General features: G+C 43.6%; 1 protein-coding gene across 1 annotated transcript in view; it reads left to right on the top strand.

Annotated features, from left to right (window-relative positions):
• Positions 1 to 23,121, top strand: part of SACS (sacsin molecular chaperone) — a 38,578-nt gene that overhangs the window by 533 nt on the left and 14,924 nt on the right. Inside the window, exons 2-7 of the mRNA XM_007471461.1 lie at positions 5,941 to 6,028; positions 6,926 to 7,011; positions 9,482 to 9,593; positions 12,061 to 12,207; positions 14,233 to 15,724; positions 16,341 to 16,432. Coding sequence (XP_007471523.1) covers positions 5,941 to 6,028; positions 6,926 to 7,011; positions 9,482 to 9,593; positions 12,061 to 12,207; positions 14,233 to 15,724; positions 16,341 to 16,432 — 2,017 coding nt within the window. The remainder of the gene's footprint in view (positions 1 to 5,940; positions 6,029 to 6,925; positions 7,012 to 9,481; positions 9,594 to 12,060; positions 12,208 to 14,232; positions 15,725 to 16,340; positions 16,433 to 23,121) is intronic.

Consider the following 23,121-nt stretch of genomic DNA (forward strand, 5'->3'; position numbering starts at 1 on the left):
GGGGACGGGGGCGGAGGACGGGGGTACCGGGGACGGAGACGGAGGCCGGGGGGTACCGGGGACGGGGTCTGGGGGGAGAGGCCGGGGATGGGGCGGCCGGGACGGGAGACCGGGCTCCCGCTTGCCTGGGAATGATCATGCCTGGTGGATACCGATCGAATGACGGGGCTGTGTGCCTGTCACTGCTGTGATTTCTGTCGATTTGCCGTTTCGGCATTGTTTCCCCCTCCCCCCTTTTGTCTGAATCTTCACTTCCTGAAATTAAGATACTTTTTTGATGGGCGTTTTAGCAAGAGGGGTTTTTTTTGTTTGTTTTTTTGTTTTTGGTTTGCTTCTTCGGAGCCATAACCACTGAAGTGACTTCATCATTACTCATATTTTTCTGATTTTGTTATGCATTTAACTGGAATCCTGGTCAGTACTTTTTCACCTTTTATGTCTTAGATGTTTCTACCCATCTCTGAATCACAGAAATTTAGGACTGAGAGGCTCTTCAGGCATACTTTAACATGGAAGCTGTTATTTTGAGGAGTAAATTTATAGTAAAACTTGTAAGGTGCAAATGAGTGATTTAACAGATCAAAACTTTGGAAAATTGGAGTATTTCATGTTATATATAACCTTTAAGACTGGTGGAAATACTACAGTTTTCTTGAAGGAGGTGTTAAATGGAGACGTTTTGCTAGAAATTAACTTATTATTTTATCCTAGTAAATATCTTCACTTTTTAAGTGATAAAGAGGTAAAAAAGAGTTGAACCAGATACACAAGGACTGCTTGAGCCACCCAGGATGGCATTTCAAGTATTGGATTTTCTTACTACACAGTACAAATATTGGGGACATGCTTGGTACCCGTAATTTTTAACCTCTCAGTGTAATCTTGGCCTTCTGTGTTCCTGGGTGCACCCTCTGGTCTCTTGCCCTCTTAGACAGATTTCAGGTTAACCTGTTCTTGTGTTCCTCCAGGGATCAGTCCTCCTTACTGCTTGGTTCCCCAGGGTCTTTGGTGTGAGACAGTGGCTTGATTGAGGTCTTTGGGCAGGACTGAAGAGGAAAGCCTGTCATTCTTACCTCTTTATCTGTGTCTGCCCCAGTCTCTTGACCTTCCTCTGTACCCACCCGGGTCCTATACCTACTTCTTTGGTTGTTCCGCTGGTTCTCCTTTGTCATCTTATCCCCTAGATGTGGTCAGAGCCAAAGAGTCAGTTGGGGCTCTGTCTTGCTATTGGAAAGGTTTCTGGAGGTGTCTCTGCAAAGCACTGCTGTGGGATGGTGGACGCGGGCGTGGTGTGCAGCGTGTTTCAGATTGAGTGGGTGCGCGGCGGGGAGTCTAGTTAGGAAGCTTGTGCTAGAGCGAGGGGTGAGCTTCCAGCCTTCGATCGTGGAGCTGGAACTGAGAGGAAAGGATGCACAGCGGGCTTTGTAAAAGACAAAATTGTGGTGGTTTGGTACCGGACGGGGGTGTGTATTTGTGCAGACCGAGGGAGGGGTGGTGACGGTGTTGGATGTAGAATACGGGAGAAGGCCCGGCCAAGGCGGCCAAGGATGTTCACAGGTCTTGAGTCAGACCAGGAAAGGAATGCTCAGTTAGCAGAGATGAGCAAGTTCCGGGGGATCCAAGTTTCAGTTCGCTTTTGCATATGTTTGAGCTGGTGGCAGGGTATAAGCATCTAGGAAAATGCATGAAGAGGTAAATGACCTAGGTCCTGTTATTACCAGCGGATAACAGAGGCCAAGTTAAGTAACGTGTTAGAATCTGTTTTCCTATTTCTGGTAGGAATGGGATAAAATGAATTCTAACCAGTTCTGAGGTCTCTGCTGTGTAAGAGTCTAGGGCATGATCGTCAACAGGGAGCTATGGCTCTGGCACTGAAGCTCAAGGGATAGCGGTCAGGGCTGGGGACATGATTTTGGGAAGCAACTTGCTTAGTGCGTTTCTCCTTCTGCACCTTGGTAAACTCACTGGGAATATGATTAACATTTGCTGAGCACTTGACCATGTTCCACGTACTGTTCTGCTGGGGACTCTCCATGTATCGTCTCATTTACTGCTCAGAAGCTGTTCTGCTGGGGACTCTCCATGTATCGTCTCATTTACTGCTCAGAAGCGCCACAGCCTCGTGAGATGGTTGTGACTAGTTCATTTTGTAGAAGAGCAAAGCCGAGATTCAGATAAAGTGTCAGGTCAGGATTCGACCCCATGTCTGTCTGATTCCAAAGTCTATGGACTTCTGACTATTCCACACCAGAGAGAACCTGTCAGGCTGTCAACTGCGAATAAATAAAAGTTAAATGTAAAGTTCTTTAAAACAAAGAAGAGCTTAAACCATTAAAAGTGAACTTTGAACTCAAGGATGGAGCTCTCCTAGAAAACAGTCAGAGGGCACAGTTCTCTCCTGATGCAGAGGACGGGCTGTGACTGCTACTGAACTGGTGAACTTAGTGATGCTCACGCATGTCATCAAGAAGGGTCTCCTTTTTATAAGTGAATCTTTCACAGAGGTGGTTTCTTTCCTTTTTATTCAGTGCCGCTCAGAACCTCTTAGATTTGAATCATTGGTGAGACTTCTGCGTATTCCAGGGTAAGCAGAAACAAACGCTGCTGACACCTCGGTGCCACTCGCTGGTTCTGGTTGGCTTTGGACTTAGCTTTGGGCGCTTACTTGGTCCTCAGTCTTTCCAGGTCACCTACCATCCTTCTCCTTGTCTCTCTTGCTTCTCCTGGTCTGAAAGAGGAAAGTGTAAGTTTCTCTTCCTGTCCTGTGAAGGGAGTGAAGCTGTTCGTTAGAGCTGCGCGTCTTCCTGACCCTTTCTCCTCGAGCCAAATGTGTCTGAGCCTCAAAGCCGGAGGTCTGAAGTATTGCTTACCTTTCCTGTCTTTTAGTTGATCAGCAACGTCCTGCCTATCAGCTCCTGAATCTTGAGAACCTCTTTGTGTTCCTGACAGCTGAACAGAGGAAGACGTGTTGGGAGATCCAGACCGCAGTTCATACTATACTATTTGCTTCACAATTTGGAGAGAGTTGTTGTTTCCTAGTAAATGGAAGTGAGCGTCTCTGAGGTTCTTAAGGGAGGCTTAGGCTGGCCTGAACAGAGACCCGGCGTTCAAAGTATTTTGTCATCCTTCTGTTTGAAATAAAATATGAAGACGGAAGTGGGCAACTTTTAAGGTTTCGTTGCCTCTGGAGATGAACACGACCAATGTCACTCTGCTTGGTTGAATGATTTAGGGTCCAAGGAGAGAGGCCCAAGCAGAACTCCCAAGTCTTGGCAGGCTCAGGGGGAGAAAGCAGGTAGCACTGTTGAGGTTATCTCTGCTGCCTGATTTCTCTTTGGGAGAATCACCGCCTCGATGTGGGCCACTGATTACAAGCTACCAAAAGCATTCAGTGTCAGACTCACACAGCAGTTAGGTGTGTTTTCACTAACAGGGTTCTACTTCGGGTATTCTTCATGTTCAAGTCCTCTTTAAGACCTGGAGACATCTTCCTGTGTTACAGATTTCCTTCCTTCCTTCTTGCTGTTCTTCTTTAAAAGTACCTTAGCTAACTGAATTGGGCTACTAATCCTTGGCTTATGCATAGCTTTCTTTTAGTAATCAATTATTCGTTAGTTAATAATAGAATGAACAACTATTCTCATCCAACTGGAGAACTAGAATGCTCTTGATGGTTTCCTTTCCCTCTGTTCTTTTCTTCCCCAGCCTGTATGCCTGTCTCTTTTGCCTTACCTCTTCGTGTGTTTTATTCTGTTGCCTTTTTATAGTTGTTTCGATAGTTTTATCGTGTGTGTGTGTGTGTGTGTGTGTGTGTGTGTATACCTGTGTTTGTATGTGTGTATGGATGTGTGTGTATAAGCTAAACAATATACTGTTTACTTTTAGCTGTTTATGAACTTTACAAGAAGCTTATTATGCTATATGTAGCAACTTGGATTTAGCTTTTTTCACTCAATGTTATGTTATGAATATTCACCCCAATTTATGTACAGTTTAGTTAAGTCATTTTCATTGCTGTATAATATTCCACTGTATGAATATGTCATAGGATTTGGGTTGTTTCTGAATTTTCGTTGTTAACAACAGTACTGTTGTGATTATCTTTCTCCGTATTTCCTGTGCACAGAGGTTTTTTTACAGGCTTGCCTTAAGATTCAGTGGGAACATGTATATGAAAGTGCTTTATAAACTGGGAGCTGTAACAACTGTTAACAACCGTGTTCAGATTTGTATTTTAGAAATGGGGACTAGAATGAAGATGATGTACAGAAAGTAAGGAGACCAGATGGGAGATGGTTATAAAAATCCAACAGAAGTTGAGAGTCTGAACAATTGGAAGTGGAGAAGACCGAGTTAGATGTGAGAGGAACTGGGAATGGACACGCTGGTGCCACTGTCGGTGGAGGAGGGCAGCTGAAGCCGCCTTTTGGCAGGCCGAGCTCTGGGAGCCTGGAGGGCAGCCGTGTGAGGTGGGGGGTGGATGATGGAGATGGTGGAGTCGTGATATGGAGAGCACCGTCCTTCAGCACCCTGTCCTCCCTGTCAAGGAAGGGTCAGTTGCAGAGGCGGTTCTCACCTCTTCTACCAGAGGTGAGAGCTGGGGTGGCGTTTGCAGACTGTTGCCTGAAAGTCACTCCTCCGTAGCATGAGTGCACTGCTGGGGAGAAGTGGATCTGGCATTTTTTTCAGAAAAGCAGTCCATTACCTGCTCCTGTGGGTCATGATCACACACTGTACCCTGCCTTTGTGGGAAACAGAGCAGTCACCGAAAGGAAAACGAATATTGAGGCATTTTTCAGGAAAGCCAGTTGGGGAAATCATAGACCAAAGCAGCTTCAGAGGTTGGAGTCCTCACTTGTCTCTTCCTTTCACATCATAGCTTTTTTATAACAACGTCTATAAGCAGTTTACCAAAGTGTATTTCTAGGAACAGTATCTTATAAGATGCTTTTCAAAACAAATGAAAAAAAATTACTGCTAAAATTTGTGAAATACCACATAGTATAATCCTTTTAAAGAAGGTTACCATAATATTAATATGTTGAATGCCCTAAAAACCAAATTATTCCAACAAATTAAAGGTTTTTTTTTTTTTTTTTGGTCCTCTAATATCTGTCAAATCCCATGGAGCTCTGTTCTGAGTAATACTCTCTGGAAATGCTGATCAAAAGAATGATTTTGTTTATGTTGATAATCCTGATTTACCATAAAATTTTAAAAATTATTCTAAAGCAGAATCTGTATATCTTTATCTATTTGTAATTATTTGAGGAAAAAGCATTTACATTTTTAAATGAAATTTTTGACTAAATTTTTTTTTTTTTTTTTGCGGTACGCGGGCCTCTCACTGCTGTGGCCTCTCCCGCCGCGGAGCACAGGCTCCGGACGTGCAGGCCCAGCGGCCATGGCTCACGGGCCCAGCCGCTCCACGGCATGCGGGATCCTCCCGGACCGGGGCATGAACCCATGTCCCCTGCATCGGCAGGCGGACCCTCAACCACTGCGCCACCAGGGAAGCCCTTGACTAAATTTTTGTTCTCTGGAATATTCACTTCTCCAGAACAATCTATTTCCTTATATGAACACTTAACAAACAATATTTCTTTTTTGTTGTTATGCATATACATAAATCCACTCTTAGTTAGATTCTTTTCCCATATAGGCCATTACAGAGTATTGAGTAGAGTTCCCTGTGCTATACAGTAGGTCTTTATTAATTATCTATTTCATGTATAGTAGTGTGTACATGTCAATCCCAATCTCCCAATTTATCCCTCCCCCATTCCCCCCCTGGTAATCATAGGTTTGTTTTCTACATCTGTGACTCTATTTCTGTTTTGTAAAACAAACATTTCTTAGGTGAAAAAAAATGAGGTAAAGTTTTGAACTTACAGAATTAGGAACTATATTGCTTTTCATAATTTTATTTTCTTTTTTCAGTTATCTGACTGGATCAGGATTGGAGATCTGACTTCCCAAAATTGTCATCTTTTTGTAAACCTTCAATCAAAAGGCTTAAAAGGGGGAGGTATAACATTGACTTTACCAGGAGTAAATTCCATTTTTAGTCGCATAAAGATTATGTTTTAAAAATAAAATGAATGTACATAACATTTGGATGTGATGAGGGGCTGTCAGGGCCAGAGGAACACAGGTGTGGGTGGAGCCAGTGAGCTGTAAGGATGCACTGGGTGGAGTAGTCTGTGGGCAGGGTCCTGTGGATGCTTGGTCGTGGTGGGTAGTTGTACTAAAATGATGCAGATAAATTCATAGTGATGATTTTGTCTTAAGCACAGATTTCTTTTTTACCTTTAAACAGATGTATTTTTATTCTGTGCATCTGAGAAATTATTTCCCTTCCGCCATGCTCCCTGCGCTTTGCTGTCACCTGTCTGAAGGTGACCTGGTTGGTCAGTTCTGAGAATCTCCAGTTTAGGAGAGAGTTAGGGTATTTGAACTGGGCAGCCGTTGAGACATTGTGCCGTATTTCAGAACACTCGGAACATTGGTTGAGTTTGCGACCATCAAGGATGTCATAACAGGCACCACAATCTCTGGCTTATTACTTAGTGGCAAAGCACCCACAAAATAGCGCCATTTATTTCATTTGCTTCGGAAAATAGCAACACCCCGCCATGCTCTTTATTTTTGAATTAATAATCTTATGTGACATTTGGTATATGTTTGAACATTTTTTAAAAACCTAATTTGTAGTTTAATTAAAAATCTTGAGATTTGATAAAATTGAATCTGCTTTACTTTGTACTGAATCTGTTTAGTCAGGTAACCCTCGTACCAGAGGGCTGCAGTGAAGTGTGTGAAGTCAGAACTTGCACACCTTCATTGTGTCTCAGAACCAAATAACATGTTGATAATAGGCCAGAGGACTGGACTTTCTTCTAAATTGTTTTACCCGTGTTCTCAGGTCGATTTGGTCAAACAACTCCCCCACTTGTTGATTTCCTCAAGGACATTTTAAGAAGATATCCAGAAGGAGGACAGATTCTTAAGGTGAGGTGTGGGTGTGTGCATGTGTGCATTTACACTGATAAAAATGAGACAGAGTAGTATTACTTACAAGGCCTGTTAGTATTTACATTTTAGAATTTTGTCTAGATTTGAATGGCTGTGTCTGTTTCCCTCTGCACCTGCAGTGCATACGCTGGATGGGATGGCTTGAGATGCAGTCCATGTAAATATGTGAGGTTTCAGAGGCAAAGGAACCCCCTAAGCTGCAGTGTGCTGTAGTCATGCAGTGTTGCTCTAGGAACATTTATTTGGTAACTTTATGTAATCATATAATGTAATTTTATGAATTTTATGTAAAACATTGTGCAGGGGCATTACAAACCAACCAGCTGACCAAATAAAATAAGACAAAACCCACATCCAGGGGCCATGAACCCATGCCTGTTTGACTCCCCTAGATTTAGAAGTTTGCTTTTTGGGAGAGTTTATTTAAAAGGATAATTGTTTTAGTTAAGTATTTCTATTTACAGTATATTCTTTTAGTTTGAATACACTCATTAAAAAAACAAACTGAACAATCATAAAAGAATGCAAGTGGAAGATACTGCAAAAGTTAGATTTTGTATTTAAGCTTAATAAGAAACTTCCTTAATTAAGTGTAAAAGTAGATCAATTATTATGCATTTTCCTCTAATTATTTAGTGTTTATTATGTCCAATATCTTAGCTCTTATTATATTTTCTAGTTCAGGTGGTAACATTTTAGAGAATAAGCACTAGGTCAGTTTAGCTTACCTTAGTATTAGTCATACTCAGGCAGGCGCTGACTGAGGAGTGCTGTACCTTAGGGAGTTTAATAATGATGAGGCACTGGGGCAGTTTAAGTCCGTCTCTGAGAACAGGCATCAGTGGCTCACAGAAGGCTAATTTGAAAGCCATTTTTGTATTGAGATATTAGGAAAGTGAAGGTGGGAAGAGTGTCATTATTGGGTTATGGGGGTAGAGAGAGGTGAACAGAATAAATTTAAGATAGGATTTAGCAGGTCCTCATCAATTCAAAAATGAGTGATGGAGATCCTGTTGGCAAACAAGGCAGTGGTCGTGAGTGAGGTCTTTGTACATTCTTAGGGTCAGCAAGCGCTGATGTGTAGTCCTTCCACTTTGCTTATTGTGTAGATGTGTGTGCCAGCCAACTCAGTATGATTTTTGTCCCTTGGATATTTTAGTAGAATTCTACCACTTTAGATGTAATAGGAGTCTTAGAATTACCTAGACTTAGGCCACCACCTTGTGTGATGTTTGCTGAAATAGATCCAGAGAAATTTTAGTGACTATAGCTCAAGATCTGATGCAAATTGGCACATTTATTGCCTCCTCTTCTCAGAATCAGTTTGAAAGAGATCCCCTGAGAAGAAGGGCCCCATCGTAATCTTTGTTCAGTTTGAGACTGATAGTTGGAATCTGGGACTTGGGATGTTATCTTGTTTTCTTCATCTCTGTTGCCTCAAATACACATAAGTCTCAAGTAGCTATCCAGATGAAAGCAAGATCCAGCCTCTAAAGTGCTATCATCCTGTAAGTTAAACTTGCATTTTGCTACCTATTTAATTTTTATTTCTACCTTTAATATTATTTTATATTATACCCTAATGTAAATAAGATTGCTAATTTTTAGGGATTCTACTAGACTAAATAGGGTGGGAGTGGGTCTTAAAAATCCCATGAGAAATGGGAAGTTGTGTAAACAGGAAGACTTTGCAGCTGATGAGGAGGCAGATAAAAGCGTGGTCACGTGTTCGTGTTTGGGGTTGAACGGCATGTGGGATAACTGTCCCCAGCCTTCTGGTGTGCGCGGGGTGAACTGACCACCCCCCTGATGTCACAACCAGCTCTCATTTGCACACTGCTCCCGCACTCAGTCTGATGCTTATCTTGTTGCATGCAGGCAGTGTGCTGTGTCACCCGCTCGGATGAAGGCTTTGCTGTCGGCATGGCTGTAGTATCAGTGTACACCCTCTGCAGTTCCTGCCCATCCCTGCCACCCCCCACCCCTGTTAGTGATTCCAGGGTGCTGGGAAAGTAAAAAATAGTGCCCCCCAAAGTTAGAGGTTCACGAGTGTGCTAATACAGGGTGGATTATTCTGTGTCTAAAGACCCATCCATTTAAAATATAACCCCTTGATTTGGTTTGGTCTAATTCAGAGCTCATCCAGGAAATTGTCACCTGTTCTTTACGTTAGACTAAACTAGGTCGAATTCTACTAAAATATCCAAGGGAGAAAAATTATACTGAGTTGGCTGGCACACAGATCTACACAATAAGCAATGTGGAAGGACTACATATCAGCACTTGCTAACTGTAAGAATGTACAAAGACCTCGCTCACAATGCAAATAGTGGGTTTCCTTTACTTATGTGTAATTACTTTTTAAATATTATAGGTAAATACAAAGATGGGCAGTAGATTACTGTTTTATTAAATATTATTATTTTTTGGTGTATTTCTTGACTAGGAATTAATTCAGAATGCAGAAGATGCTGGGGCCACAGAAGTTAAATTTTTATATGATGAAACTCAGTATGGAACAGAGACTCTTTGGTCAAAAGATATGGCACAATATCAGGGTAAGAATCAATAATTAGTTATGGACAAGTTTTATTTTATGTACTAACAGGTGAGTTTTAGTGATTTACAATTCAGTGTTTAATGAACAGTCAAGTTACCACCTGTCCTTCACTTCTTGGCGTATTTAACTCCAAGAGATGTTTTTCTCTGCTTTTTGTGGGCAGATGTCTCTGCTAGTTGGTATTTTTACAGAGTGAAGAATAAAAATCTTGAAACTCAGAGTAATAAGCAATGTAAGTACATAAACCTCTTATTCTGTTCAGTCAACTTGTGAGCATTTATATCATTAGCGAGACAAATAGAACACTTCTCTGCATTTGGAAAGAAGTTAGAGGCTGTGGCTTTGTGTATTACTTTGCGCTTTGAGAGTGCCCATGAATTATTTTGAAGTCGGGTGAGAAGAAAGATTGAGGAGAGAAGTGAGTAAGGAAAATGAAAGTAAAGACAGTAAGAAGCGATAACCAGCGTAAAGACTGCTGAAGTCCTGCGCTTTGAAATGCTGTGTTGAAAAGAATATTCGTAACTTTTAGTGCAGCTTTAAAGTCAGTAGGGTGACTGTGAATGACTGTGTGTGGTAGAAAGTTATTGAGAAAAGGGAGGATCAGTTCAGGCTTTCCTGGACATATTTTTAAGGAGATTAAGTCATTTTTTAAAAGAGGTTTCATGATTTAGGAGGGTAATCAATATTACTGTTAAACATCTAAATACTAAATATTTAGCATTTATGATATATTTATTATATCAATAAATACATATATTTATTCTTAGGTCATATTTGTGATATGGAAGTTGCATTTTAAAAATTCTATAAGGAGATGGGATGAGACGTAGTGTGGCAGGAGGTTTTCATTCCAGCCCTGACTCCTGCCCCCTTCATGATCTTGGGCAAGTCAGCTCACCCGCATTGTTCATTTGTTCTGTGAGAGGGTGAAACCAGTCAGGTTTCCTGGCTCTGAGAGTCTGTGATTTAATGTAGTCATTGTTGAAAGATACCCCGTGTAGATATGAGGGACTTTTGTCTGAACCCTGATCCTGCACGGGGCTCCCCGTGGCCCACGTCCGTGGGGTGCTGGTGTGTGGAGTGTTTCCTTCCTGTGCCTGGGCGGGCCCTGAGGCTGGTGCCTGTCCGCCTTCTCCCCTGTGGAGCGGCGAGAACATAGTCCGCCCCAGTCACTCTGAGGGTTCAAGGCGATCGTGTGTGTCATAATGCTTTCTGTCCGGTGTCGTCCTGACTGGGGGAGAGCCCTGTAGAACTGTATACGGGAAGAGGTCGGGAAGCGACCCTGGAAGTATTCTGCTTCACAATTCTCTCATGTCTAGGAGTTTTTCCTTCCAGCCCTGACGTCACCTCATTAAAAGAAAAAATTATGAAACAAGATTATTTAGCTGAGTTTACGCGTAAGCATACTTAGAGAGAGGCTCTTTAAAGTGACGTCAGATTAGACAATTTTTTAAAACTTGCACATACAGAAGGAAGTGGACATGATCTTTGATCTCTTTAATTAACAAATGTCTGTTGAGGGCCCTCCGTGCTTGTGGTGTTTGAGGGTCTTTCTTTCGCATTCAGACACGAGCGGTATCTTGGCTGGGTGTCATCTTCTTGGGTCACAGTTTTTTCCCTTTACTGACACTTAGTGTTGTACATGAGAACTCTTGAGTTCAGCTTGTTTTTGTTTCCTTTTTATGTAATGAGATTACAAAAGACTCAGAATGTCAGATCCGATGCAGAAAACTCAGAGATCTTCCCCAGTTTCTCACTTTACTAAGGATTTCAAGGATGTGGTTAATTAAGAGGTACAAGTGAAGGAGTGTGGCGAAATCTGGGGCTTCCCCAGACCCTTTCCTGCTGTGTCTGAGGACACCCTGTGGCCTGGGTTTAGCAGAGGCAGCCTCCACGTGCTTGTCCTTCCTACAAAAGCCTTGCAGTCTTGGCCTTTTCATATCCCCACTTTGACTATTTTCCAAATAGCAGTCACGCCATTTTTGTAAAGCAAACGGTGGCCAGCATCCCCATATCTGTGCTTGAATTCATAGGCACGTGAGAAGGGTTATTTTTCACCCTATGAAATAATATATTAACAAGGTTTCTTTAGTCTTCTTATACATTTACAGGTAATTCCATTCACAAAAATAAATATTCTATTTAGGAACAAATTTAAAAGTAGTACCCTGTGATTAATTTTCTTCTTTGCCCTGTGTTTTGAGTATCTAAGTACATAGTTTTGCCTTTTTGGAGTTTTGGTCAACAATACTATATTGCTTCTGCTGGTAATTTTTACCATTAATTTGTAATTTCTGTTTTTAATGTGAAAACAACCAAACTGTAATGCTCAATCAGTCACTGCATTCAGCTCTTTCCGTCTTCCCATCAAATAAGCAATGTTATGCAGAGGAGGTTATTGTAAGAGAGGTGAACGCCCAGGCTCCCTTCTTTCTCAACACCTGCATGTGCCCCTTGATGCCCAGGGCCAGCTCTCTACGTGTACAACAATGCGGTTTTCACCCCGGAGGACTGGCACGGCATTCAGGAAATAGCACGGAGCAGGAAAAAGGACGACCCTTTGAAGGTTGGAAGATTCGGAATTGGGTTTAATTCTGTCTATCATATAACAGGTATGGTGTTTGGCTTTTCAGTCTTGAGACTGAAAATTATTTTAGCCTATATTTTGTACTTTATTGGAGATGATACTGTTTCAAAAGGCATTTTTCCCAAATTCTCTGTCAGTGGCAAGAAGTATATCAATGAAGTATCAGGGCGTCTTGTGTTTTCTCAAGTTACCATGGTAACTATACCAAATCTTCATCACGTGATGCAAAAGTTAATGCCATCATTTCCGGTGGAATCAGTGTAGTATATTAAGTCATTTTATGTGAGGTTTGAGATTTTACGTGAGCTGTTGAAAAGCCTACACAAAATTGTTACTCTAAAAACTTTTACATTGCAAATCTCTAGGAGTCAGGCAAACTGATTTTCACAGATTTTCTTGTACATAGGTTTAAATAACAGGAAGAAGAAAGTATAATATCCAGTGGTATTGAATAACTGACAAGGGGAGGACCTTTGAAATGACTCTGGTTTCTCACTTTCCTCATAAAAATTTTACTTTCTTTAAACCTACGAGTATTTTAACCATTACTTTGAAATCATGCTTGGAATCTAGAAGGAATATGAGGTTTCTGATTCATAGTTATAGTAGGAAATACTTGAAACCCTTAGGGTAGACACCTCTAAGGGTATATGGCTGTTCTTCCAGAATCAGAGCTCTTAGTATTTACTATAGTTTTGTGATAAAACTTTTTTATGAAATTAGCACTTGTTATCATTTAGTTTGAAACCATTTGTGCATTTTGAACTTGCAGGAGAAGGAGGGTTGAGCTGGCAGAGCTGTAGCTGTAGCTAGAGTGGCACATAATTTATTGCCCAAACTGGGACACTGCTGAGAGTGAAAGAGGTGGTATTATTCTCAGACACTGGCCTGAATTGGGACTGCTCTGGGCAAGTGGGATATAGGGTCACCATCACTATGGCCCACTTTTAGTAAGCCTATTTTTTAAATTGCATTTACATTATTACGATATGTTGTATGATATTGTGTTAAGTAATATTAGTTATGTGTTATGTAATAACAGTGATGAAATCATTATATAACAATTATATGAATATTAATATTCATGTGTTCAAGTATTTGTGAGTTACTCCTCACATCTGTGTCATGTAGTAGTTTTTAAACTTTATGGGGGCACACACATGAGTTGCGTAAGCATGGAGCCAGTTGTACAGGAGTGAATTGTTTAGAGATTCCCCTGATGGCCAGCATCTGCTCTCACTGTGGATTTGTTCACTATTGGAGAACGAGCACATTTATGTGGGACAGTGTTACCCGGGGCGCTGTTCTCTAATCTGAGGATTTGCGAAGTTCTTGAGTCCTGCTTTACAACCATCAGGAGCCTCCCTGACACAGTTTCAATAGTGGGAGTGGAACAGGGAGTGTGGACGAGGGGGCCATGGACCGGCGTTGCTGGTGGACGTGGTGGCTGGGTCGGTGGATGTAACATTTCTTACTTAAAATACCCAAGAGCTTAGGAGTCAGCGGTTGGGACACCTGAGGCTGTGGTCAGTGGCCAGGCGTATCACAGGTGGACCTCACGGAGTTGTGTCTTGTGTGAAGGTTAGGCCCTCAAGTCACTGCCCATTTCACACTCGCTCCAGGGCACGGTGCTTGCTGATCATCTGTGTTGTTCTTTCCCTTCCCTCTTTTCTCAGAGAATCTGTGGTTGAAGTTTTATTTTGAGCATAGGCTGCAACTCTGTTCTGTTTAATTGGGTTCGCTTGGCTGTGGGGAGAGTGTAAATATCCAAATTCTCTTTACGTATTTTAATTGTTTCATAAGTGTTTGAAGATATATCTTAGGTTTTCACAGCAATCATGTAAAGTCTCTCAATGCCTGGTACTTTTTGAATCAAAAGAGAAATCATTTTTTGTGCTCAAAGAATTATATTTCCAAAGCTAGATTTAGTTTGTTTTTGGGTCATCTTGTGGCTCATGCTTTTTCATGTGTAATATATGATAGTAACTATGTATTGTACAATTGTCCTTTAAATTTCAGAGTTGATCATGACTTGAATTTTCCTTTACAGATGTTCCGTGTATCTTTAGTGGTGATCAGATTGGGATGTTAGATCCTCATCAGACACTTTTTGGTCCACATGAATCAGGCCAATGTTGGAATCTCAAAGAGGACAGCAGAGAAATTAGCGAACTTTCAGACCAGTTTGCACCATTTATTGGCATCTTTGGAAGCACCAAGGAGACATTTATAAATGGCAGTTTTCCAGGAACATTTTTCCGTTTCCCCCTTCGGCTGCAGCCCTCCCAGCTTAGTAGTAACCTCTACAATAAGCAGAAGGTTCTCGAGTTGTTTGAGTCCTTCAGGGCAGATGCAGACACGGTGCTGCTCTTTCTGAAAAGTGTGCAGGACATCTCCTTACAGGTCCGCGAGGCCGATGGAACAGAGAAGCTGGTCTTCAGAGTGACTGCTAGTGAGAGTGCAGCCCTGGCACAGGAGCGGCCGAATTCTATAAAGATCCTGGGGGCCGCCATCAGTAACTATTGTGAGAAGATTCCCAGCAACAGCATAACCTGTGTCACGTACCCTATAAATATAGTTTTAGAAGATGAGAGTGCCAGGGGTGCACAGAAAACATCTTGGCTGGTGTGTAACAGCGTGGGTGGGCGAGGGATTAGTAGTAGGCTTGATGCATTGGCTGATGAGTTGAAGTTCGTCCCCGTCATTGGAATAGCCATGCTGCTGTCAAGCGGGGATGAGCAGGAGGGAGGAGCAGCGTCCGAGTTCTCCGGGAAAGCCTTCTGCTTCCTTCCTTTACCGCCAGGCGAGGAAAGCAAAACCGGCCTCCCAGCTCACATCAGTGGCTTCTTTGGCCTGACGGACAATCGCAGGAGCATCAAATGGAGAGAGCTGGACCAGTGGAGGGATCCGGCCGCCTTGTGGAATGAGTTTCTCGTCCTGAACGTCGTCCCTAGAGCCTATGCCACTCTGATCTTAGACTCCATAGAACGTCTGCAGGCGGGAAGGAGCCCCGACCTGCCCCTGTCGGTGGACGTCATCTACAAGCTGTGGCCCGACGTCAAGCGGGCCACGGCGCACTGGCAGCCCGTGTTGGAGCCTCTGTTTCACGAGCTGTTCCAGCACGCAGTCCTGTATTCCCTCAGCGGCCACTGGGTCCCCTTGGAGCAGGCGTGCTTCTCGGAACTGGACGAGAGTCTGGAATGCACCAGGTCCGTGCTCAGCTATCTGCAGAGCTCAGGGAAGCAGGTCGTCAGGGTCCCGGCCCACGTGGCCGCCGCCGTTCAGCTCGCGGTGTCCAGCGTGAGGCCCTTGAGGAAGGTGACGCCCGCGTGGACCCGGCAGGTGCTGCGGAAGGCAGCGCACCTGGGCGGTACCAGCGCCGCCGAGAAGCTGCACCTGCTAGAGTTCGTGCTCTCCGACCAGGCCTACGGCGAGCTGCTGGGGCTGGAGCTGCTGCCCCTACAGAACGGAAGTTTCATCCCTTTCTCCTCGTCTGTGTCCGATCAAGATGTGGTCTATATAGGCTCAGAAAACTATCCCAGGTATGAGCGGACCCCACCTTCTGCCCCTGCCCGCACTTCCAGTTGGCGGCTGTGAAATTCGTCAGCTGTCAGTGTGGATGTTACCTTAGGGTGACTTTTGCAGAGCTGCTGTGTTAAAATAGGAAAGGATACATTTTTACATTCTAAGGTGAAAGGCATCCAGATGTTTACCAGTTAAAGAGCGGGTCCAAGCTGTTGTTTTTCTTGGAAATTCCAGTAACAGAACACAGAAAAGAATGGTTATAAAGAGCTCATAGTAACTACAGTTAGTCAAAAGTGAATTATTTTGATGAAGTTAATTTAAATTAATTAAAATACCACACTAAGTAATTCTTTATAACTCAGGGTGTGTATTGACATTTCAGAAAATAAAATGAATTTTATTCTAAGAAGTTTAGACAATTTCTGGATTTAGATATGGTCCATGATGTCCTCATGTTTTAAAGTGAAGCCTGGGTAATACTTGATCAAAAAGTATTGCAGTATGATTAGATGTGTGCCTGATAATTGATGTAAAATAGTAATTACATTTAACTGGCTTGAAATTATATCATTGAATTTCTGTATCTTAGAATTGTTAGAAGATTAAAATTGCTGTGTTTCTTTCACTTTTTAGGTCCCTTTTCCCAGGTCTCGAAGGAAAATTTATTTTGGATAACTTGAAGCCTCACCTTCTGGCTGCTTTAAAGGAAGCTGCCCAAACCCGAGGTATTATAGCTGTTTAGTTGTTGTTGTTTTTTTAATATATGTATTGATAAAAATGACAGTTTATGTAAGTTTCCTATTAAGTTGAACCGATACGAAATTATTAGTTATCCATTTTAGACGTTATCACTCAGCAGTTCCATGTGGTTCAACTTCACGTACTTGTTGTAGTTTAAGATGTGTCAGTGCTGGATTCTGACATCCAAAAGAATCCGAACGTGATACTGTATTTAAAAGTCTCTTGTCACGGTCTGGCGGTGTGCCTTTATGGATGTGATCCCTGGCACGTGCGCAGTGCTTTACAGGTTTCAGTGCTCCCCGTTTCTTTTCCATTTGTGCCCCCAGCCTCATCCCTTGTAGCCTATCCGGTGGTGAGGGAGCTCTTGTGGGTGTGAGGGCGCTCTTGTGGGTTAGAGGGCGCATACGCGGAGAGGAGGACGTCAGCCTTGCTCTGTGCTCACACCACCTGCCTCCTCAGTTCTGTGTGGCTGTCCTGAGGCAGCGTCGAGGAAATGCAGGCTGACAAAATGACCTCTGCAGCAGGGCCAGGAAAGGGCACTCCTGGGGTCGTAGCAAAGGCTGGGTGTTCTTTATTGGGAATCCTTTTTGGGAAAAAAATCACCGTGGTTCTGTTTAGTATTATCTTTCAACTTTTGTGAGCATCCTTTCTCTTGTAAGACTGTTGCCTGAACTTTTTCTAAGTTAGATATTGGCCTGAAAAATTCTAGATTTGTCCTACTAGTTGAGGTTGTAAAGCATATTCTTTGTTATGTGTCTTTTATACTATATGCTGTTTTCTTTTCAAAGGTGATGATTGTGCATCATTCATGTAAACAGAAGGGAAAGGAGCTGGCATGGGGAAGGCGAGTTCAGGATGGAGCAGAGTGGTGCTGAGGGGAGTGCGGGTGTAAACCGGGAGGGTGTCCTCCCTGGGACACTGCTGTTCCCAATATCTACATCCCTTCCTTAACTGGGAATTGTCATCTTCAGAGCAGCCTTTTTGGGAGTCTAAATGTGGATTCCTATTACTCTGCTGTTCTTTGCTCCAAAGTTTTAGAAATCCTTACTTTTCAAATTCTCTATTACATTCTTACATAAAAACTTTACGTTGAAATATAATGTACGTACAGAAAAGTATACATATCTTAGTAGGCCTAATGAAGTCTTAAAAACTGAACATGCCCAGATCAAAACCAGAAGACTGCCAACACCCAGGGACTCCTGGCTGCCTTTTCTGTGACAGTCCTGTCCACTCAAGGGTAACCGTGACCCTGACTCTTAATAGCACCGATTGATTCAGCGAGTTATCATACTCCCTGTGGGGGGGAATCACAGTGTGCACTCTGTCCGCTGCTTTCACTTACTCTGAGTTTGTGAGATCCGTCCAGGTTGGTGCACGCAGTTGTAGATCATCCTTTCTCATGGCTGTGCTGTTTCATTGTGTGGTTTTACTTTCTTTTGAAGACAGATGTTTTGTTAATGGCCAGTAGTTTCTGAGGTAGATAGGGGTTTGGAAATCAGTCAAAAGTTATTCAGAATCAAATCAGGTGAAAGGGGTAGAAAACCAGCAGAATGATACTGCTTTTACTCAAAATGCTCAAGTACCCTGTAGCACAGAACATGGCCACAACTTGCTTCTCTGGCCTTAGATGGATGGGGTACCTACTGTAATATTTTTAGGGACAAATTAAATTTATATACTCTTAACTTTGGTAATTTGACATTGTTATAATGCTGAGTCTTCCCACTTTGTATGTCTTTTCATTTTCTCACCTACTGTGGATTCTGGTTTGTTATTGTGGGATCATACCAATACCATGTTTTATCTCTGGTTCCTGGTTAATTTTTTTTTTGACTGTTGAACTAGAAGAGACGTCTTCACTGTGTTTGTTGCCTGTAACCTGTGGCTCAGTTACCCCAGAAGTTGTCTTCGTGGTCACTTTTCCTATCTTGATTAAAGTATTGGCCTGCCACCCTTGTGATTATTTAATAATCCTGATCTCTAGCCTTTCTGGTATTTTTATCTGGCCATCTGGGTGATGGGTAACTGCTTCCTGGGTATCTTCCCTATTGCTTTTATACCACTGGTTCCAGACAAAAGTTTTTTTTTGATACTACTTTATTGCCATGTTTTGGGAACATGAAACATGAAACGTGTAGGGGCTGATGGGGACCCGATAAATGACACCTTTGCTTTCCTGAGAGCCGCGTCAGTGAAGAGATGCACAGAGAGGGATCCAGCAGGTAGACGTCGCCAGTCTCCCCTGTGTTACTGATAATCCTGGTAGTGGGGCTTCTGGCTTGCGGTGCGTGGTGGGCTTGTGCTGTGACCCCTCGAGAGGCGGGTGAGCTCGCCAGGCCAGTTGCAGGGGCACTGGGAGACCTCGGGCTTCCTTCCCGGGTATGTCCTGCCCCACGAGTCTCCCTGGGCAGGGGCAGAGCCTCTTCACCCTGACTGGTTGAGAAGTCATTCCTTTTTCTGTTGTGTGGGGCAGGTGGGGAATTACGAGTGGGGAGGGGAGAGGCCGAGAGTATTACGTCTGTGTAGCTCCCTTCCTATGGTAGGGAAGGTCCCAGATGTCTAACAGCACTGGATCTTTTTTGCTCTAAATAATGACTGTGTGATTGTCTTGCTGACACAAAGCACTGTGGACTTCTGTTTACCAATTTCAGTAAAATCTGATTGCCCAATTTTGAAAGTACTGCTGCATACAGTTTAAGTGTGAAGTTTTTTTCCTCTGCGATGGGTATTTCTCTAATTCTGTAGCCCAAGCAAAATCTGTCTCAATGTGTGGTAGTTTTACCTTTCGCTTGCGTCACATTTAAAATCCTGAGCTAAGTATTAAGTTACTACTTGTACTTTCACCGTTTACCTCTGTTGCCTCTTTCCCATTTGCAATTACACGCTTCCGTCTTTTCCGTTTGGGGGAAAACGAAACAGACCTTGACTTTGATTTGCTTTCTTGCATCCCGTCATAGTCCGGCTTCTGGAAGGAGTGGCGTGTGTTTGTTGTCTGTACTTTCTCATCATCTGTTACCACAACACATGGACTTTTGCTTCTACATCATTCCAATAAAATTGCCTGACTGAGGTCACCAGTTAATGACTTTTTAAAAATTATAAAATCTAGTGGAATGTTCTGTTCTTTTTACCTGATCTCCCTGCAGCTTTGGTATTATTGGTTACTCCCTCTTTGAACTCCCTGGCTTTGATGATACCACTCTCTCGGTGTCCTTCTACTTCTTTGCCTGCTTCTGAGAATTATTTGTGAATTCCCGTTCCTCAGCTTACCCCCTAAATGGGATTAGTTCAGGAACTCCTTGCCCAGCTCTCATTTTGTTCCTTACTTTCTTCGAGTATACTCATTCACCCCCAGGCAATCCACTGTCACGCATATGTAATGGTCTCCATACCTTCAGTTGTCACCCCAGTCTCAAGAGGGGCAGTGTAGTGGTTACAAGCCTGGGCTCTGTGGCCTCACAAATCTGGGCTCAGACTCGACTCCTCCATCGTGTGACTTTGAACAAGTTACCTGACCTGTCTGAGCCTCTCTTTCCTCATCAGTATCATGGCAGTACAGGAACATCCTTCCATTAAGAGTATATCAGGGAGATGAGCTCGGTGCTTTGTGACCGCCTAGAGGGGTGGGATAGGGAGGGTGGGAGGGAGGGAGACGCAAGAGGGAAGAGATATGGGAACATATGTATATGTATAACTGATTCACTTTGTTGTAAAGCAGAAACTAACACACCATTGTAAAGCAATTATACTCCAATAAAGATGTTAAAAAAAAAAGAGTATATCTGGGGCCCTCAAGATTCAATTACACGAAATGCAAGATTGCTTTCTTACAAGTGGAATAGACGCAAGCGGGAAGAGATATGGGAACATATGTATATGTATAACTGATTCACTTTGTTGTAAAGCAGAAACTAACACACCATTGTAAAGCAATTATACTCCAATAAAGATGTTAAAAAAAAAAGAGTATATCTGGGGCCCTCAAGATTCAATTACACGAAATGCAAGATTGCTTTCTTACAAGTGGAATGAAATGAGAATAAGGGTTGAGTGGAGGATGGCAGGCAGTCACAACTTACCAACTGAATTTTATCCAGTGTGCATTATCGCAGTGGGGCAGCTTATTGATAACCTCAGTTGTAATATTTTAGTCGTGGTAGGCGTTTCTCTGAAGATCGGATGATGTGTACAGAACGTGTATAGTTTAACACGCTACCTGCTCATAAGAAATGGTGATGAAATGGCAGCTGTTCTCATTCTGCCCTCGGAGTTCCTTAGGTGTCTCAAAGTCAGCATTCTCCCAGCTGGGGTCCTCATCTTCTCTCTGCGTCTGTCTCTCCTTTTGCCCGGTCCTTCCTCCTGAGAAAGGCGCCCGTTACCATGCCCAGGAATGAACCCCCCGTTCGCCATCCTTGTTCTCCAGCCTCCGGGGTCTGGGGATTGCACTTTATCTGGCTGTGCTGCAGGCCCTCTGTCTCGGGTGTCACGCCGTCACTGTGCCCACACCCCTCGTCTCATCACCGCCTGCGCCGCTCGCGGGTTTCGAGCACGTCCTGACGCGGGACAGGCGCGGTCTTGTCCGTGCGGCCTGCGGGGCGTCCCGTGATTGGCCCCGACCCGTTCGGTGTCCCTCTTCTGTTCTCGGCACCGCAGGCGCTTGCAGATGACAAACTTGAGTTCCCTGCGTCCTGTGAGACCTGAGCCCTGTGAGGTTTGTCACCGCCTTGCAGCACAGCGCCCACTTCAAGGTGGGTGCTTGGTGAATTTTTTTTTACCCGAATTAAGGTTTTCTCATACCTGTGTTTTGCACACGGTGTTCCTTTTGCTTAGACTACTGGCTCCCTCCTCCACTTGGTCCTGTGACTTTCCTTCATCTTCTAACCCTCAGCCCACGTGCCTCTTCCAAGCGGCTCACTTTCCCACTCCCGCGTCTCCGGCCCTGCCCGGCACCGCAGACCTGAGGGGCCGTCTCTGGTTCACGCCCGGACCCTGTCGCAGTCCATGCGCTCCCCTTTGCCTGGTCACAGGCACGTTTTCACTGTGCCAAACTATGAATCCTTGAGAGCAGGGGCCGTCTGTTACTTCTTTTGTACTCCCAGTGCCTGGGTGACAAGCTAATGCCAAGCCCCCACGGCTGGGCCCGGGGGGGGGGTCGCAGGCGCTTGCAGATGACAAACTTGAGTTCCCTGCGTCCTGTGAGACCTGAGCCCTGTGAGGTTTGTCACCGCCTTGCAGCACAGCGCCCACTTCAAGGTGGGTGCTTGGTGAATTTTTTTTTACCCGAATTAAGGTTTTCTCATACCTGTGTTTTGCACACGGTGTTCCTTTTGCTTAGACTACTGGCTCCCTCCTCCACTTGGTCCTGTGACTTTCCTTCATCTTCTAACCCTCAGCCCACGTGCCTCTTCCAAGCGGCTCACTTTCCCACTCCCGCGTCTCCGGCCCTGCCCGGCACCGCAGACCTGAGGGGCCGTCTCTGGTTCACGCCCGGACCCTGTCGCAGTCCATGCGCTCCCCTTTGCCTGGTCACAGGCACGTTTTCACTGTGCCAAACTATGAATCCTTGAGAGCAGGGGCCGTCTGTTACTTCTTTTGTACTCCCAGTGCCTGGGTGACAAGCTAATGCCAAGCCCCCACGGCTGGGCCAGGTGGGGTGGTGTTGCAGGGACAAGGACGAAAAGGCAGACCCCCCCACTGTGCCTGTGAGTCAGGATTTCTTGTGTCTTCAGTATCTCCTTTGCTCTCCACAATCCTGAGATAATCGTCACCCTCCTTTGAGGGCTGGGGACATTGAAGCCGAAAGAATTTGAAGGATTTACGTGACCTGCTAGAGCTGCAGAGTTGGAACGATGATTCTGTTTCATTTTTCCTATTACAGGTCGAGATTATTTCTGTGTTAGGTTATCTGAGCAAACGGGTGACAGTCAGAAGTTAGAGGAGCCCATCAATGGGTTTTGGAGGGAATAAATAGAAAAAAAGTTGAGTCAGACAAATGGTAGGAATGCCTAATAGTTTGGTTTTAGTTCCTATTGAAATACATCTTTAAATCTTAAATGTGCATTCTGCTACGTTTGGAGTTTTGTTTATGGCTTTTCTTTTACATAATGATGTGTAAGATTCTGCAAACTGTGTTATCTTAAGATACAGAATAATTCCTGTAGCCATCATGTGAAAATTGTGACAATTCTGGCTTTTTCTAAGAACGGATTTAATTATATTCTAGCACAACAACTTCTCTGGGGATATTCAGGTATGATGACTAAATGTTGTGTTCATTTGTAGCCTGATGTTTTTGTTCATTTGATTCTTTGAATCCTGTTTTTTCATTTACCTAAGTAGCTAGAAGTTGTATCAGTATTTTTTTTTTCTGGTGGTGATTATTAAAGGAGAGAAGAAACTATACTAGTGGAGTATATAGGTGGTTGTTACACATACCACAATAAAACCATATTCAAATGACTTGGAAACATTCATTTCATAGGACATTTAGTCTCAAATGAAAGAATTATGCTGAAATTGGTATTTTAAGCTGTGGTATTTAATGGGAAAGTGTGAGAGTGCACACACCTATTATATGATGCATGTAAATATTGAGATTAAAAAGGTCAGAGGGGGATCCGTTCTGGGATCTGTGCCACTGAAGTGAGAGGCCCTGTGTGGACTGGCCACC

This window comes from Lipotes vexillifer, unplaced genomic scaffold (assembly GCF_000442215.2).
Source record: "Lipotes vexillifer unplaced genomic scaffold, Lipotes_vexillifer_v1.1 scaffold543, whole genome shotgun sequence".
Lineage (NCBI taxonomy): Eukaryota > Metazoa > Chordata > Mammalia > Artiodactyla > Lipotidae > Lipotes > Lipotes vexillifer.